The sequence below is a fragment of the Styela clava genome, chromosome 4, assembly GCF_964204865.1.
Source record: "Styela clava chromosome 4, kaStyClav1.hap1.2, whole genome shotgun sequence".
Taxonomy (NCBI): Eukaryota; Metazoa; Chordata; class Ascidiacea; order Stolidobranchia; family Styelidae; genus Styela; species Styela clava.
Window position 1 is genome coordinate 4,383,795 of NC_135253.1, and position 19,222 is coordinate 4,403,016.

At 32.1% G+C, this 19,222-nt stretch overlaps 1 protein-coding gene across 3 annotated transcripts; it reads left to right on the forward strand.

The window, feature by feature from the left end:
• Nucleotides 1–181: 181 nt before the first annotated feature.
• Nucleotides 182–18,089, forward strand: LOC120325726 (cell adhesion molecule 3-like). Of its 3 annotated transcripts, XM_078111491.1 has the most exons (11): nt 183–499; nt 9,503–9,683; nt 9,760–9,896; nt 10,394–10,505; nt 11,115–11,317; nt 11,934–12,122; nt 12,719–12,853; nt 13,276–13,308; nt 14,393–14,419; nt 15,154–15,285; nt 15,973–18,089. In XM_078111491.1, the coding sequence occupies exons 1-11, from the start codon at nt 451–453 to the stop codon at nt 16,095–16,097; spliced, it is 1,323 nt and encodes a 440-aa protein (XP_077967617.1). In that variant the 5' UTR covers nt 183–450; the 3' UTR covers nt 16,098–18,089. The 3 variants fall into 3 exon arrangements, with proteins under 3 accessions (XP_077967619.1, XP_077967617.1, XP_077967618.1); XM_078111492.1 differs by lacking the exon at nt 14,393–14,419 and having other exon boundaries at nt 187–499; XM_078111493.1 differs by lacking the exons at nt 13,276–13,308; nt 14,393–14,419 and having other exon boundaries at nt 182–499.
• The last annotated feature ends 1,133 nt before the right edge of the window (nt 18,090–19,222 follow it).

The following is a 19,222-nucleotide window of genomic DNA, read 5'->3' on the forward strand; positions in this document are numbered from 1 at the left end:
TATAGAAAATGGCGTAGCCGTTTTTTGAATATGAAAAGAGGGTTTGTTTGCTGTCTGATGGCGCCTTTTTCGCCCGTCGCTTTGCGCATTCGTCGAGTGGGTGGCCTGTCGTAGTAAGTCGAAGGGAAGGTTCGCTGGTGAACTGAGACCACGTATCAAACATTTTCGTGATTAGGGAGGCTGTGAATAGTATCTCACTAGTTGCAGAGAAGTGGTCGCCGTGAAAAGAATTTGTCGAAAAGTCCAGATAGCACCAGTTAGTCTGTTACTGCTGAACTGAAAAAGATAAATTTTCATTTCAGGTGGACTATGAATTATCGGTAACAAAGGCATTAGGGTGTTTTGTATTATATTTTATCAAACTAGAATACTGTGAACAATTCCAATATTTGGACAGTTGTTGGTTTAAAGTCAAGCTTCTACGCAGAAAACATCTTCAGCAATTTCATTATGGGAAATAAATCCCAAATACTTACAGTTATATGCCTTCTTATCACTGGTAAGTTAAGTTGTAAGTTTTGTAATTGTATTCACTTATTTCAGTGTTTTGTCAGTTTGTCCTGTTTTCTGTGTCTGCCAAGTTAAATGTGGTAGCCATTATTCTGTTCTTAATTTTTCATGATAAGCCTACCCAAATTTCACAGCCTCATGATTCCATGATTTTTGGACAGATGGGGACTGATGATCCATTTGGCGATTCTGCCATTAGTCTTATCGCATCATCCTGAATAATGTTTCTCTAAATCTGTAAATTGTATCATGTACGGCACTGTATTACTGTATTATATTATTATGTTATAGATAGATTCATTTTAAAAAACTCCACAATACACATAAATTAAAAATGGAGAGTTCTGGAGAACGAGCAAAACCTATAAAAAAGTTGAAAACATGATGAGTATCATGTGCGTGCACGCATTTACAAAAAAAACACAAATCTTGTTAAACAAGGCTTGCGCCAGAAATGAACGCACAAAAAATATGCGAATGTATTACACTTTGGGGCTGTTATACTTTAAAAATATGCAGGCCAATAAAAACCAATTCAATCTGATACAAAGACAACGGGTGTAGGTGTATGTGACAAGGTGCTTGGTATCATTATGTTTGATTATAATTTCTGGTTAACTGTTGGTTGTATGTCTGTATCTAGATGAGGTCTACAGCTAGACAGTGGTCAAGTCTGCCAGTGTTGACAATACCATGAACTTGATTTCTTGTTAAAGTTAAACTATGAATAAGTCTCTTTAAACCCCAACCAGGTCTGAAAGTTTTGAATAACTAATTTTTTGAATTGCAACTCCTGATACAAATGATTTGGAGTCTTTTTATTCTAATATTGTTTTATGTAATTATCATATATTTGAAAAAATATATACAGTAAGTAGGACTATAGAAATACCTCAATTAAAAAGTAAGTGAAAATAAAATGTACATAAAATCAAAAAAGACTCAATATTCCTAATATATACAAGTATTCCTAATGGCACCTGAGAAATGGTATATTTTCTGATATTTAAAGCTGTTAATGCATCGAAAATAAACTTATTGAAACGAAACAATCATGTAGTTATTACCTACATAAAGCCAAAAGCTGTTACTTGAGAGGACATGTCATAAATATGCAAAGAAAAAATGAGATCTGGCGTTATTTGAACCAATATTTTATTAGAAATACCGCATATTTTTGCCAATGCAAGTTTAAAATTTTAAAGCTCGTACCCCTGGCGCTAACACCTCTCTTCTGTTGTTTCTGTAAGCTACCGAATTTGTTTTTTATCTCGGCTGGTTTATGTCTAATTCATAAATTTTCATCACAGCTTGAAGGAAAATTTTGGTGGAAAACGTCAGTCATGCAATGAATAAGCTTTTAGTACTTAAAACGTTCACCATTGTTGATTCTGGCTATGGCATTATAGCCAAACATGTCATATATGTTACTGCCTAATGTGCCTGTTTAGTCGTCCACTACATGTATCAATTTTTTTAACTATAAAATCCTATATATCATTCATTTTATGTATATAAATATATTCAGTTTCTAGTGTGATGTAAAATTTGTGGCTTTTTATGCAAATTGCGATTCTGCATGGTTTAGCTGTAAAAGTAGACAAGACCCATTCATAATAGATTTTTTGTTAAAATGATCAGATTAAAATTGAAAAAAAAATTCAATTATGATATTAAATATTGATATCTTCTATCATAATATTTGTCATGAGCGGAACAAATATTTTTACTATATACTTTTACTTACATAAATTTCATGACAAGAAGGGTTATGGCTTTTTTGTTAGGACAACTGCTTTTGTGATACATTCTGCCACTGTAACTTAGTATAAGTATTAAAGAGTAAATAGTTCGAAAATGAGTAGCACAGCTCTATATTAGATTTGGATGGTCTGAATTAACAGATCAATTGTTGGTATTGTTCATTCCATTTGATTGTGAATATTTTATTTTACCAAAATTGTTGTTTATTACTTCCTATTGGTTTACTATTTGTCTTGCATACAATGGGCCCTTGAAAAATAAAACAGGAAATAGGTAAAATTGTTGGAAATCTATAGTTCTGCATCTCTCCAATTCTATTGAATTTCAAATGAAAATATTAGACATTTTGCTCATTGTATATTGGGGTGCTTATGATACTAACAGCACCTTTCTGGCATGGTAAAAAAAAAGGGTTCTGTGAGGTCTAATATTTCATTATATTGATGTGTCATCTGCTTGTTTGCCTACTGGTCATTAAATTGACAAATTGTTTCAAAATGTCTGGAAATCCATTAGTTTGAGGCTATGAATCAATGGTATTGGTAGCAGTGATGGTCTGATGGACGAGTATTCTGTTTCATCTATTTTGGGTTGAATTGCAAAAAGCAGAAATGTCTCCGAAAAATTCTTTTGTCTACCTTAACGAGAAGAGATTGTGATTCAATGAGACAATGACGTAATGATATTGGTTTTTTATTTCCTCAATTTGGGTTGAATTATTATTTCCACTGGAGGATACAACTCAGTAAACATGATGAAATAATACGCCTTCAGAAATTTCATTTATTGTCGGTCACTTGAAATTGTATTCTGGAATATTCTATATAACCAATTGCTAATGTCAGGACATTTTATAACTCATTTAGTGTCACCCATCCTTGAATTTGGCATGAGAAACGCTCATCATTGTTTGATAATTGAAAACAGTCTGGCTGGAGTCTATTCTCATTTTAGTCCAAGATGTTTTACAGATCCCAATTAGTATATTTGTATACTCAGTGAGACGCCTATTTATAATCAGGCCTTAACAATATTACAGAGATTGCTTGATTTTAAATCCATGTCAACGGATTATTTCTTATTTGCTTTTGATATGGTCATGTCCTTAGTTCTTGCTAAATTTTGACATCACCGTGGATCGGGATTGTAAAACAGATTTAAGTGAATAGAAAAATATTTGTTTTTTAGCAGAGACAACTTTACATGCCGGTTGAAATTAATTAAGTGTCTCATACTACTTTGTTAGGTTCGTTACCATATCTCTTACTCACATTCCTAAGTATTTTGTTTTAAAACCCTCATAAAATATTAGAGGGTTTTAAGCTGTTCCTCAAAATGTGTCATCGTATGTCGTCCGCTGTTGGTTTTGTCCACGTTCCGCTTGAGTGTCCTCGACATGACATTCAATGATTTTGTTCGTATCGAATATCATTACCTTGAGTAGGATCGTCGTCATACACAGGTGTTAGCACACAGCTTGGATTTTTCACATTTAATAATTGTCATTGTGCTTCTCAAAAGAGATTTACAACCGCGTTGTCGCGTTTTATTCTGGTGCCATTTGTTTCCTGACATCGACCCAATGTGATAAGGCAATGTAAATTGCGCAAAAAAAAAAAACATACGTTATTCTTGAAAAAAATCTAAATCCTCTCTTGAATCAAGTTTATTCAACACTCCAACATCTTTTGTTTTAAATTCAACATACCGTAATAACCAATTAATAATAATTTAAAAAAAAATCGCCGACACGTACCATCATTCACCATTATTTTTTTGAAAATTTGAAATGTTAATATCAAATAAAATACAGGCATATTCCCAATTCATTCTAATCGTTTACACTTTACATTTAGTCAAGTTGCGTTTTTTTCTGAAAACGTATTAATTGGCCTTAAATAAATCAGTTCTCGTTAATGAATGTCGCCGAAGTCATTGTTCAATTTTATAACGTACGTTATGGATTACGTCATTTTGTATATTACCTCTTTTATTACTTTTCTTTCTCACGGGTACTGTTCGTTACCAGCTATCTTCCTATTTATACAAGCTCATTAGGGTAAAATGTTATTGGGAAATGTTCATCAAGCGCAATGTGTGTTTGAGAAACCTTTTTTTTCATCATCTGAGAAACATTTATAAAGAATGATAATTTGTTGCATATTTCGCTGTTTGACTGACAACAAAAGACAGTCTTTGACTTTCGCTACCGCGAATTAGTTTAGTACACTAATATGTGATGATCGCGTATTACATATTATTAACTTTATTGCAGAATATATTTGACTAATCGGATAATGGATTAAGTTCTCTTTACATTCATCTTTCTATCGACTGCCATTTTTCCGTTCATCTTTCGTCGCCAGTCCATAAAAACGGTTGAAATAGACTTGAAATCCTAAACTTACGCACCATTACCGAATCATTAACTTGAAATGCGAGTTGTCGGAATATTTATCAATTTATATTACCAAAATGATATTATTATAAGAAAATATAAATGTGATGGCTGTGAGTGTGACTTATCGGGTGAAATGTTTTCTGTCGAACTCGAAACGGTCCGTCTGCCGAGCAGATTCAACATAAATCAATTTTAGCGCATAATGTGTTACTCGTGGAACGGTTGTCTGATTTTGTTCTCAATGTTGACATTTGGTACGCCTATTTTACATTAGAAAATACACTACGATTTTTCGCATTGTTGTGAATATAGGAAATTTCACGTACATTGCCATAGCGGAAATTCTAAAATTAATTGACAGAATATATTTCAAATTAGCTATTTTGAAATGACAATATAAAATTTGTTTTAGTTTCCTATATCTGACGCACTGTAATCGCATACAGACTAATATAATCACGGGTTTTAGATTATTATTTAATTCTACATTTATAATGCCGTTGGTTATTTTGAAATATTACTCGCCATACCCCGAGGCGATTTAATTTATTATAATTCAAATACCTCGATGTTATTGTAACTTGGAAATGTTCCAATTTTCTAAAATCGCTGGTCATTTTGTTGAAAGCTATTTGTTTACATTTGGAACATCGAACTTGTTGGACGATTTAATTTCCGTTTCCTCATTATGTACTGTAAGTTATTTTCGTCTGCTAGTTTCCGGCATATAACTCTTCTCCGTCGTGTTCATGCTTTTGTGTATTTACTTCTTGTTTCTACGTTATAATATACCTCATGTCAATGTATCATACTCGGGCGGATCTGTTCAGTGTAAGAAAAAGCAATTTGAATCAGAATATTTTTGTCTGGAACGCTTCCCAAGATTTGCCGAAACATGTCGGATTCTCTTTTCAAGTATTAGAGATGCAGGCCTGTGGAGAACTAGCACTTTCTTTTACTATGGCACGTACTCCAACGTTACAAGTTTGATACATGAATGTTGCGACTTGCGACTCGTATATTCATATCGTATATCGTATATTCATACATTATTACCAGGACTAATTTTTGAAATATTTTAATTGACTTATATTATTATACATAGCCAAGCATGATCCATAAATCAGCCACCTGATTTATCACCTTCTCATGTTTGGTCCGCCCAGCCACCGTTTTCGTATAAACGGCAAAAAATTTTCCGTTTGTCCAACAAATAAAACGATGTTTATGCTTGGAACATAAATTGTTTAGGTTGTCGGGAGATTCGATTCGACATTGTTTACAACGGGCGACAGCTATCGACCAGGTCCTATACGCTTTGATATAGTTAGATAAATGGGTATTTTATGACGGCTGGTTTTATGGATTTTCGTCTCACGACTGGTGCCATCAAGATGGCATTAAATTTTAAAATATATCATTGTAAATTTTTTTTATACAATTCAATATATCTCTCCTTTCTATCTTTGAGATTTATTACCAAAAATTCTGTTTAGTGTAGTAGCATATTGTATAAACAATGTAGAATTTAATCTAAGATGATATTTTGTGTACAGTGTACATCTAGCGACCTAATCTACATGATTAATATGACCCTCATTAAGAAGCTATGTACAGTAACTTGAAAAAAAAGCATCACATTGATAAAACACTAAGCCACCTTGATGTTTATTTATTTATCATTGATATAAATGAGGTAGCTAATCATTTTAAATAAGACTTATTAAAAGGTATGCAATGTTTGTGAAGCATCGAGTTCACTAATAAATTTATACTAAACAAAACATACTATTTTGAATTTTTTTATGGTGATCATTACAATTGAATTAATCAGAATTTCCATAATTTTAAACAACTTTTGTGACAAAAATCGAACTCAATTTTTTCATTGAATGATCAAAGAGGAATGATTATTCCGAAATTGCAAATATGCTTCATTCATACAATATTATGACTTTATTATGTGGTGAAGAAAAGATTTCATGCAATGAAAATATGAAGTGTTGCAGTTTTCTTTGATAAAATACATTAATGAAACATGATATAAATATTAGGTAATATTATGTTCAGTACATGAATAAAATTGTACTAATATAAGCATTCCTAATTCTTTCCTAAAACCGCGTTCGCTATTTGAGTGACATAGCAAATGAGCTTATTTTACATTATTCAGAATCAGCAACCCATATACAGTTTGTATCAGTCTGTCATTAAAGGTGCCAGCAGTTTATGTCATCTGATGCAATCCATACTAGCCTGCGGTTCTCACGAGTATTATCTATGAGTGCTTCTTGCGATAGATACCCGATCTTCTTCTAGTTTAAGATCATTTTATAGAGTTTGTTTTGAAAAGCACGGATTATGCCTGGTGAATCATTACTTTTTGTGATTGAATTGTATGGCCCAGTTGCAGGAAATCTTTCAAATTCCTTGGTGTTATTATTACAAACATTGAAGACCTGTACAGTTGGTAACTGTCTTTTTTGCCTTACCCCAACATTCACACAGTACAATATGGGTAAATTCAAACTTTGCAATGGCTGTGTGCCTGGTGCATGTCTGTTTAAGTTTTTATTATAGATCAAAGTTAACATCTTAAAAGCAAAGTGTTGGGGATTTTCTTGAAATGTAAATATTCAATCTAGATATATTATATTTAGGCTTCTATTAGCTTAATAAAAACATTTTATTTAAATACACCCTCCTCTTAAACTATATGCATAATAATGGACATAGAGAAGTTATTCTCAGTCCTTGCTATCACTGCAAAGTTGCTTTTGGCTGAAATTTTTGTGTCTTTGCAACTGCAGCTCTCTTCATTGATGTGGAAAATTACATAAATGATTCTGTGTTGTTTGATACCAGTTGAAATATCAAAAATTTTCATCTCATTGTCTGACAGCTCATAATCCCTAATTTTCAAATAAAATGTTCTGAATTATTCCTGAATCCGAAAATTTACTATATCAATTATAATGAATTTGAATATTTGATTTGTTTTGGACATCCCTGATCACAGAATCTAAGTTAGAAATGAAGCATGAATTTGTGGCTGATAATGTTCAATAAAAGAGAACTTTCTTTGAAATTGTGATTCAATTGTAGTGCTTTACAATTATATTTTATAAAGATTCAAACTTGAACTTAATAAACTTGAACGCATTATGCTGTGAATAGTCAGTCTCAATCTTTGTGTACTTATCTTTTGAATCCTATTCTATCCTTTGTGCTTGGGTATCAATCACGGCATGAAAAATTTGAGAATTACATATTTGCTATGTCTCATCCGTAACATTCAAAGAAACATGTTTGATATGGTGTCTATAACTAGGAATTTTTAATTTGGAATAATTATTATGCTTAAGTTATAAGTGTAGGCCTATAAGTTCATCTAGTCTCATCCTTTAATTAAAGAGCCGGAACAACAATCTGTATTAAAAGAGTGTCAGTTGGTTTAAAATCAATTGATCATGGTTTATTTTGTTACATCGACTTCATGCCCTTTTAATATAAATAGCTTAATGCTATTAATTATTAATGTTTTCTGCATATATCACCCAGCAGATTTTCTTTAAGTACAGCTTCTTGAAATGTCATTTCTGTACAAAAAAAAAAATAATTGGGAAATAATCTACATAATGCTTATCAACTTATCATTCAATTTTCTCATTTAAAAAGTTGTCAAATATATAAAATTAGAAAGAAAGGCAATTGAAAAAGTTTATCACTATACTTATCGTAACATCAAACTCTGAATCTCTTTTTATGGAAAATTCATTTTTTATTCATCAAGGTATTCATTTGTATTACAATGATTTATCGATCAAATCCTGGTACATATAGATAATAAAGGATTGTATTTTGTGTAACAGTTAGTAAAAAATTCTTAACTTAAGGATTTATTTCCTTTCTCTATTGTTAACTCATGAATAGTAATGTAATCTTATGTGGAAGCATATTCTGTTTATACACCACGCTTGTACAGCGTACGCTCATCACAGAAGAATTAGGATCTTTATGTTGTATAATTATACTAGTTTTCTACAGCAACCATTCATTCATTTCTATGTGTATGGTATCACAATTAAAAGCTTTTGTGTAAGAGCGGCATTTTTAACATTTGTAAAAAGCCGTGGAGACACTGTGTGTCCTTGGTTTCCAATTTCACTTTCACTCAAAATCGCCCACCCATGTATGCCGAAGTGGAATCGGGTCCAAATTAGGAAATTGTTATAAATACTTCTTGAGGAAATAAATATTTCTACGATGATTCAACATTATTAAATAAATTTTATGTTCCGTGTTGTACCAATTCTCCATTTGTTAAATTTCCAAACAGAAGACTATTTTTTTGACTGACAAATATTGAAGTTGAATAAAATGATATTAAATATATTGAGCCCTCAAAATATGCCCCGATTTGTCTGAAATTGAACCAATGTTGATATCTGTATGTTTTCATTCAAGTTAAAGGACTGTGTGTACAAGTAAATTGTACCTTAGTATGTCCATATCTGAATTTTTAGCTATTGTTATATATTTTATTTGATCTGTGGCAATGATGTTTTTTTTTTATTTATGTGCCAAATTTTACAGTAAATCAGCTATTTTTGGATTTTATTCTACCAGTATTCTTTAACATATTTTCAAATCCCCTATTTTGACACGCTTTCATTTATAAAGAATTATGAAATATTCTTGATATCGAAAAAATGAAATATAGAATATTTTATCCATTTGTGATTTTGTTGCCTTATTATTAATTAACCTATTTTTATTAAGATATATAACCATTTTTATAATTTTTTTCCATCTGTTTTCATGCAGCCATCTCTGCTTGGGATCTACAAGGAGAGAATGTTACCAAACTGACTGGATCAGAAGCAACTTTGAGATGTACATATCAAAAGCCTGAAGACTACGATGCTAAATATTTCCATGAATGGAGAGATGGTGTTACTGGGAGCACTCTATTCTTCAACCACACAAATGTTCAGGATATTAGCCGGTAGGTTCTAAATTCCTTATTTATCAGTAAATTTTTTTTCACTAAACAATCAATAAAATTTTTCTGTGTATTCTAGGATGTCAATAGCGTATGGCGAGGGTTGGATGACATTAACAATCCGTGATATTACCTTGTCCGATGAAAAACCTTATCGCTGTACATTATCTGGTTCTGGTATTTCACAACGTGCAGATGCTCTTCTCACTGTCGAGCGTGAGTCATTTTTATCTTTTATGAGTAATTCAATTTGGGAATAGTGGATGTTGGATACTATTATATACATTCATCAATATCAGTCCATATTTGTATGATGCAAGCATGCTGTGGCAAGAATAAAGATGATTTAACATATGCTATTTATTTCAAGACTCTTACTGGCTGCCGCTACACTAACACAAATGTATTTCTGTAAGGTTGGTAACATTTACATTACAGAAATCAGAGAAAACTTTACAGAAATATATCTGTGTTAGATGAAAGTGGAAATATGCTTGTCTCTAAGTGATAAAGTCTGACATCGGTCTGGCGAATTATTGTGAAATACATTTGTGTCAGTGTGTAGCAAGATTCTTGAATCAAATAAAATATACAAACATGATATTGATATACATCATTGAAAAAAGATTAGATTACAAAAAGATTATCTTGAGAAAGCCTGCATTTTTAGTTTCCCAATTCAAAAACTTATTATATTCTTGAAACACTTTTAGAGATTCCTCAGCATGTTCATGTAACTAATCTTGAAGTCTCACCACGACATGGTACTGAAGCAGCAATTGCAAAATGTTCCTCATCGGGATCAAAGCCTGCTCCGACTATGTGGTATTGTACCAATAACTTTTCATATGTAATAGTGTCAGGTTTTCAAAGAAATATGGTAATTTTAGCAGAATTTTCTTGTAAATCGACTATTTCTTACTAGTAATAAAAAGCAATTTTCGCACTTCTTTTCTGTTATTAATGATGTTTGTTAAGAGTATCAATCAGCCAATGCTAATTTTTAAAAGTAGCAAGTTTTCATTTATATTTTTAGGAGAGTATCATCTACCAGTTACGATGCCTAAAACAAATTAAATATTTGAATATACAATCGAAATAATTGATTACCAAATATTCGAATTACATTTTTAATTTAAAGCAATGTGATCCTGCTCAAACTTTGGATATTTAGTAAAATCTATTCGAAACAGTCGATCTGCCAAATAGAATCCAATTCTCATGAATATGTGAAACTTTTACTGCTGAACATAGACAAATTTAGAAAATATCAATATTCCATATCGGGATAAAACATTTCAGAATGCAATACGTTAATATATATATATTTCTCTTAAATCTCCAACATGTGAACTTATTAAGACTAGTTGTGTTTAGGCAAGTACCAATTTACAATCATGTAACCATGATAACTATGTTATTTTTTTTCTATAGGTTTACAGATTCACTGGGACAAAAGGTTGACGTGGCCAATGCAGAAATTCACACGACAGATCCAGAAACAAAACTGGTTGACTCTGCACTCACTCTTGAGAAAACTTTTTACAAAGATGACAATGGAGAAATTTATAAATGTCATGTGAAACATCATAATAGTCCTGTCATAACTAAGGAGACTAATCCAGTCAATGTTCAATGTATGTTTTATTTATTAAAAATTACATCAATTTCTCTTTTTGACTATTACCGGTATATTATTTTTTATTTGTCAAGTTATTGTTATAATATAGCCTATATATCATACCTGCATATGTCATATATCATATGCTATACATATACTGGTACTTTCGTTCGTTTTTAAAGCAATGATGGTACTGATTTTCAGTGTGGGCAATAAAGCACTACCTGATCCATACATTGGGCAATGGTCGCACCGGCTCGGTGCCCGATCGATTTTTCGTGAAAAAAGGATTTAAATTGGACAAAATACAATACATGCCTATTTATAGCTTTACGTACTGTCTTGAAGTGCCAAAGTGAAATTTGTTAATTTGGCACCATTTTATATATTCTTTACTTCTGCGTTCTGAAAGGTAGTGTTGAAGATTTTCTATGGTTTTTGTTATATATTTCAGACATATTTAGCTAACACTGTCAAAAACAATAATATTGATTCAGCAAAGTGCTTTGAAATGCTAATATGGCCATAGATACAAAATGCGTTACTGTGTTCCTCTATGTAATTAGCTAAATAGCCCCATTCTGAATGAGTAGCTACAAAAATTTTGTTAATAAATTGAATTTGTTTGTCAGATGAAACAACTGCCTATTTAACAAATGCTGGACAAAACGAATTGCTTCAAGAAGGATCGTCTCTTGCTGTTTCTTGTAATGCCGAAGGAAATCCTTTCCCAACAGTAGAATGGAGCTTTACACCAGATGAACACATAAACATTTCCTTGCCAGAAGGTCAAAGCCTGCCAAGCAATTTTGCGCTTTCAGGTTTGGGTTCTTACTTAGTATATATCTTCAGTCCAGAATAAGTATTTTTTGACTGGAAAACAAATCGGAATTGACTGGTATGCCATATGTACTCGTTATCTTCTGCTTCTGAATCGCAGGCCCTGTTTGATATGTGGACAAGAGGACCCTATTTGATTCATTGTCAATTCAATTTGCCACCAGGTGGGTCTGATGTGGTGTTGGCAACAATCTATAGCAGAATCAATCCTCTCTGTCCCATTCAGATTATTTTTTGAGCATTAATTAATATCTGCGGGACTGTAATTGCCTGTTATAAATGTATAGTCTACCTAAAGCAGTTTCAGTTCCTGTCTGTATTTTTAGCTTCAATTGCAAATTCCAACCTTCATTAATAGTCTAAAATTTTCACTCCAACTTTGGGGAGTTTCGAAACATCATTCTGACTACGTTATAAATGAATAAAATGCCAACTTCTACCCCAAAACTTCATAGAAAAAGGGAGCAAGTAATATTCTGGTAGGGCTGAAATTGGCATTCGTTTTCTATATATATATTATAATTATATGGTCTATATAAGATAAGTTGGTTTACGGTAAACTTTTATGCATTTTTAGGTGACGGACGAACCATGAGAGTGGAGTCTGTCACAGTCACTGATGATACTTCGACCAACAATGGAACGTTCACATGTGTAGCTTCAAACTCTATCGGAAGTCCCGTTCAACTGTCTTTCCATCTGGGAGTATATGGTATGTTTCCTTTTGTTTTTGCATGTTTAATATTCTATTGAACTAATGTTAATGTTTAGTCCTTGTCATTATTAACCATGATTTAATTCATTTCTGTAACAAATATTTAAAGTGTTGTCATTACGTTTTTCATTATTGTTGTTATGTCTCGAGCAGAAGATGGAATAGTTTGACTTGTTGAATCAATTTCGGGTTTGGGTGCTCTCATTGTAGGGAAAATGTAATGTTGTGAAAGAAAGAAAATTTTTTGTTTATTTTCTTGAACAGTGCACCAGACACTAAAAATCAAATGGCTGGCTTAGCCCACCCAATGGAGTGTTATGCCTGTTATACTGTGCGTGTAACTCTGTAGTAAGTTGAGGATTTTGATTAAAATAAATTTATTTTCATTGTTCTAACCCTCTGTGTGTCGTATTTTGCAGCTGCACCTGTCACTACCGTCCCAACTACTCCAGGTAATCTATCCATCGCATGCTATCTATATTTACTAACTGAAACTAACATCATATTTCTATCCAAATAAATATCTTCTTCTACATTCTTGTGGGTGACTCGTTTAACACATTATAACTTAATCTTTTTTCAACCGATTCAAAGGAAGCTGATCAAATAGATTTAAAACTGGTGTGTCACCTTGGTTTTAAACTCAACATTTTTCTGCTTAGAATGGGTGGACGATAAAGCTTATCTGCTCTATTCTTTCATAGCATTTGTATATAGATAATAGAATACTAGTTGAAATTAGCATTTTGCTTTAACTCATAGTTTATTATATTTTTCTATCGTCAGCTGTATTTTGAATTGATTCTTTGTGCGGTAAAATTTAACATAAATTACCATTTTGACTGAAAATACCTTCTTAGAATACCATCATTTTTTGTTGGATTAAAATCATTTGGCATCTCTCCCTTTATATAGTATGTCCATGTCAAATAAATACAATATCACAGTAATTTCAGTTTGTCAAAATTTCTTTATTAATTTGAGTTCACATAGCATTTTTTCATATCACGTCGATAAATATTCATAAATCTTTTTTCTGCTTTTAAGATAATTCTGACGTATTTTCACCAGGGCCATAATGAGTGAAAAATGATAACATACATCTTACCCTGATTTTTTTAGAAAATTGGAATTTTCATGAGATTGATATTCTCAAAAACAGAGTAGGCTATTGTCCAAGTTGGTGAAACCAGAACAAAATTATGAATAATTAATAATGTAAAAATGTCAGCTCACTGATGCACAAGCTTATATATGATAACCATGAAAGAATAAACATATTACAATGTGCAGTATTTTAGCTATCACAAGACTGATTCAGCACTGTATATTGCTATCAATAAAGATGTCCCAAGCACCTCTACTGTGACAGAGAATCCTCTGTCGAGAGGTTTTATACCACACTTGTTTCATTGGTTAATTTATCAATATTGAGTTTGGATAACATACTACTTGTCTATCAACCATATTTGTTAAACTCATAACTATTTCTTCAATTTTTTCTTCTAATTATTTTGAAACACTAAAATCTTGCAGCTCTGTCAGAAAAATCCCCAGAGCCAGGTATTTTAAAAAATTGCGAATCGCTGCATTTTCTATCAGAATGATTATACATTTTGTTTTGTGATTATACTTATAACTTTAAGTGTTTATAACAGACTGCAATGCATGATTTTTTATTCTTCTTCTGCATGACTTCTTAATGATTTCATTTCAAAGAAGCATACTGAAAAATATACCTTTTTACGAACCGCACGCTTGAAGAGTTAAATTTGAATCAACATGGCCACATGTGCCAATTTCCTTCATCTGTGAAGGATAAAATTCTTGCATGTGTGTTTTTCTCCAAATCTTATCAATTTTTGAATTGCATGATTTCAGCACGTTAATTTTTTCTCACACTCTTATTACCTGAAAACATAATGGTTGTGAAACAATATCTTAATATTATTATTTTTAATTGAAGAACAAAATGTGTATTTCAAGTATACACTTAGGGTATGAGGTTTGAAAGCAGGACTGTAATGAGTAATCCCTTGAAAAGTTACACAGATGATATATTGACTATTATTTATCTTTCAAAAATGAATAATCAAAATCAATGTCAATAATAAATATTCGAATGGTAATGACATACTTCAAAATAATGTATGATGCGATATAATATGATACGGGAATTTAAAATTAATTTCAAGCGAGAAATATTTGTGTATTCATTGGCAATGTAGTGTTTTCAGTCCCAAAATGCTTACCAGATCGTCTTTGCTGTTTTTGAATGTTTCTATTTTGTTATTTAGAAGCAACGGCTGAAATGCAACCAAGAAGTGCGGGATCAGATGCAGCAGTAATTGGTGGAGTTGTTGCCGTTGCAGTCTTCGTATTGATTGTTGCCGTTGTTCTTATCGCAAGATACTTCATGTCACACAAAGGTTTGTTACTATCACCAGACTCGAGAATAGTTTTTTTTTTATACCTTGCAATCACCGATATCTAACAAAATAAAATGTAGGAGCTACTATTATTTGAGAGGACCGGAATCTTTCTATTTGAACCAGATATATGCAATCTGTAATGCCAACACAGTTACCTACTAGGGCCTAGCGGTAGGCCATCGCATCGCCCCAAGTTTCAGGAAGAGTTTTTAGGTAGCGGTTTCTGGATAAGATTGGATGGTCATCTAAAAAAACATAAGTTAACTGTCACAGACTAAACCCTGTGCTTATAAGCAAGTCATGATATTTTGTTTAACATACTTCTTCAATTTCATTTGTGTTTATGTCAGAGCTTTAGGTTCGAGAGTTCAGGCTGATCTATTCAAAAACTGACTCCAATTATAGTTCACAAAAATTCATCTTTACCTTTCCTTCCTCAGATTTTGTTGAAAATTTGAAGTGGGTCCTTTAATTTTGAGTGGACTGAGGTTTCCACTTGTAATTGAGAATTTGAGAATAAAATGCTGGCTTTTATTTTAATACCATTGCAAAACAGGCCATCTTACCAGTCTAATCCTAGCTAATACAGAAAGTGCTATTTTAATTTGAAATATTTACATAATGCGATATTTAACATGAGACTAATGGAAATGATGTCATTTTATCTTTTATACCCTATTATAGGAACTTACCATACAAATGAAATGAAAAATCATGACACAGAAGAAAATAGAAATGATGATGAACATCCCATGGTAGATGATGAAGAAGATTATGGAGGAAAAAAGAGGACTGAATACTTTATGTGATCAAATGTTTCGTTTTTTTATGTTTCATCAACTAATGCAACAACACATCCTGTCATATTTGAATTACCGTATATCCTCGCGTATAAGCTGAGTTCAAAACTAAAAAAGCCAAACTATGAGGTCGGCTGTTATCAAAATTTGGTTTATAGGCGCGGCGCATACCTCTGATCACATTCAAATGAAATGACATTTTATTAATTAATACCGCAAACTTTAAACTGAACGATATTATCATTAACAACGCCAGGCAAACAATAAAAACCGCGATAGATTCTAAATTATATTTGAGGAGCTATTTTCCGATTATGCTCGGTCACTATCGCAACTGAGGATAAAAGCGATTAATTAGACTGGCAAATTAGACTGGCCGCTTTGAGGGGGTCTGCTTGTATGAGAGATCGGCTTATATGCGGGGATATATGGTATTAAAATGGAGACCATCCTGTCTTCTTACACACTTCTGAATTTAAATATTTTCGCCTGATAATTTAAAAAGCATAGTTGTTATTTTCTTGGGTTTGCATCACTTATGATTAGTTGTAAATGTCTGAGCATATATGTTTAAAATATGTCTTTGTCATATTAAAGAAAGTTGCTGTGAAATTTCCATTATTTTCTAGAAAAATGTCATAATTTGGAGTTGTCATTTTAAAATGGAATTTAAATCAAATTCCTTATGCAAGTTTTGTCGGCTATGTGTGCTTTTATTAACTGCATGGCCATTTTTTTTTTTTGAATGCTTGCTTACGATTGCTTTTCACTTATGAAATGATGCTTTTAACACTATCATTGTTTGTACACACATGTGGGTCTTTGTAAAATTTTCTCCCCAGATAGTCTTCCTACTAAATCTGCTCAGCAGTTCAAATCGAAATCAAGTTACTAAGACATTGTATCAAGTAGCATTTTGTTGACTTGAAAATTCATAAACAACTTTTTATGATTACTTTTGAATTATAAACTATCATGAACATCATTTCATTGCTGTTTTGTGTAGCAAATGACAACAATTTAATAATTTTCACCCTATTCTTTTACTTCTAATGCACAATGCTTTGCTTTCAATTTATTTTTTCAATTATTAAATCACTATTCAATTGATTTCATCTGTAATGGTATGTAGTACATCAATCGATTTCATATAAACTTTTTCTATTTCATTCACATTTCTGTAATCTTTTAATTAATAAACACAATTGAACTATTTTATAAAGATAAGATTAAGTTAATTATACGTTAATGTATTCAATTTAACATGCATGTTAATAGGTTACCAAGAGAGAATTATAATACTGCAGGATCCCATACAAATCATGCTATTTCAAATAGGAATTTATATCTTCAAATATCATTTTGGACATTTTTATCAAATTTTTAAAATCAGATTATTGATTCTTGTCATCCGATAAATAAGTATATGTGTGATTAAGGACAGTTGATAGATTCACATTTAAACTGTATATACTTCTATTAACTATTTATTGTTCAAAGTTATTTTCTAATTTTTAAACTTGTGTGTCGCGGGCCAAATCTTTCAAGTTTCTATATGATTTTTGAACTAAAAATGTTACAAGCTCTTTAGAATGAGCTGAAGTGGTGCTGTAATTTAGTTTTTTGCTTTTTTTATTTACTTATATTTGAGCTTTTAGTTATAAATATACAATGGAAGGTAATTTTGTATCTTAAGCTTTAGATTTTGAGGTTTGAAATAGAATAAACCCCTGCTTGGCTGGCAAGCGCCTAAACTTGAAAAAAAAATAAGGTCACAAACCATTGAAACTCCAAATTCAATGTTTAAAAGTTTAAGCCATCTTTTTGAAAAACTTCTTGTTGAATTAGTCCTAAAAAATGCTTTCTATATTTTAGTGGATAGTGCTTTTTACTTTTTAGTTGTTCCTTTTATAGTAGAAGTGCTTTTTCTCCTTCGTCATGATATCATTTTGGTACGTCATCATCTGGTATCTGGTGTGAAATAAAAGGTTTTGCTAGATACCTATGTGCGTGTTTTTGTACATTTTTGAGTTATTTGTTATCCTAGATTTGTTAAAAAATGTCCCATACATTCCCCGACAAGATTTCAATGCACTAAAAAGGTAAGGTTCGTCTTTTTGATTAGATCCCTGGGTCTCGCTGCTCGATAACCAGCTTTGGTTTCTCGCGGCTTCTCTCCTAGTATTTTGTGTAAAACTTAACTTTCTTACTGGTTGTAAAAAATGAACTTGACTTGACTGTGGAAGAACCATTTACGACGTCGGAATTTGCTAAACATGTAAGAAATGTCCTCATTGTTCGAGTTTTTTTACATGCTGGTTTCGAACTTGAGATGTTTTCAAGTACAACAACCATCAACGTGTTTTATTATAAACCTGTATTCGGCTGCATTGTAATCCGCTATTACATGAGAATAATGCTCTTGAATTAGGTGCATGTCTGGTGAGTCAATACCAGATTGTAATAATAACCAAGTATTATCAACGATAAATTTTTTTTTACCTGTGCTGAAAATTAAAAAAAAAAAAACATAAGTAATGAAATGAATATAACCAGTGGTGGGATTTAGCCGGTTCGCACGGGTTCTATAGAACCGTCTCACGGAATTTTATGAGATCAGCGAACCGGCTAGCATTACTGGTTACTGTCAATGTTCTGTTTGTGTCAGAACCGGCTGAAAAATATGACTTTTGTGAAGGAACCGGCTGACAAAAAAATTTGAATCCCACCACTGATTATAACCCTCGTGATGTTCTGCGTCTCCTACTAATATGCACGGTGATACTGTTAAGTTTATCAAGTCTCCTTGTGGTTTTTTTCAACGTCCGGATTCCGATTTGTTTGCTGCCTAATGTACACGGGTTTAAAAATGTATTTATTCGTATCGTACAAATGAACAGTTCAAAGTTGTATCCAAGTAATACTGTGCTCGAGTCGATTTCTTATTGATAACTTTATCCCCATTTCGTTTTTCTTTGTCTGAATTGATGGTCATTTTATAAAAAAAAAATACGGTTCTTCTCAGCTTAGTCTTCAGCCTACCCACTTTCTGTTGTTGCCTGATTTTGACTCCCAGCAACAAACAGAAAGAAATCAGAATTCACAAGCACATAATCGATGAATCGTTACCAAAT

Excerpts from the sequence above, each read along its gene's own strand:
- LOC120325726 (XM_078111491.1), top strand. The coding sequence starts at position 451 with ATGGGAAATAAATCCCAAATACTTACAGTTATATGCCTTCTTATCACT. Across the intron at positions 9,897-10,393 it reads TGCTCTTCTCACTGTCGAGC|AGATTCCTCAGCATGTTCAT; the intron begins GTGAGTCATTTT and ends AAACACTTTTAG. Across the intron at positions 10,506-11,114 it reads AAGCCTGCTCCGACTATGTG|GTTTACAGATTCACTGGGAC; the intron begins GTATTGTACCAA and ends TTTTTTCTATAG.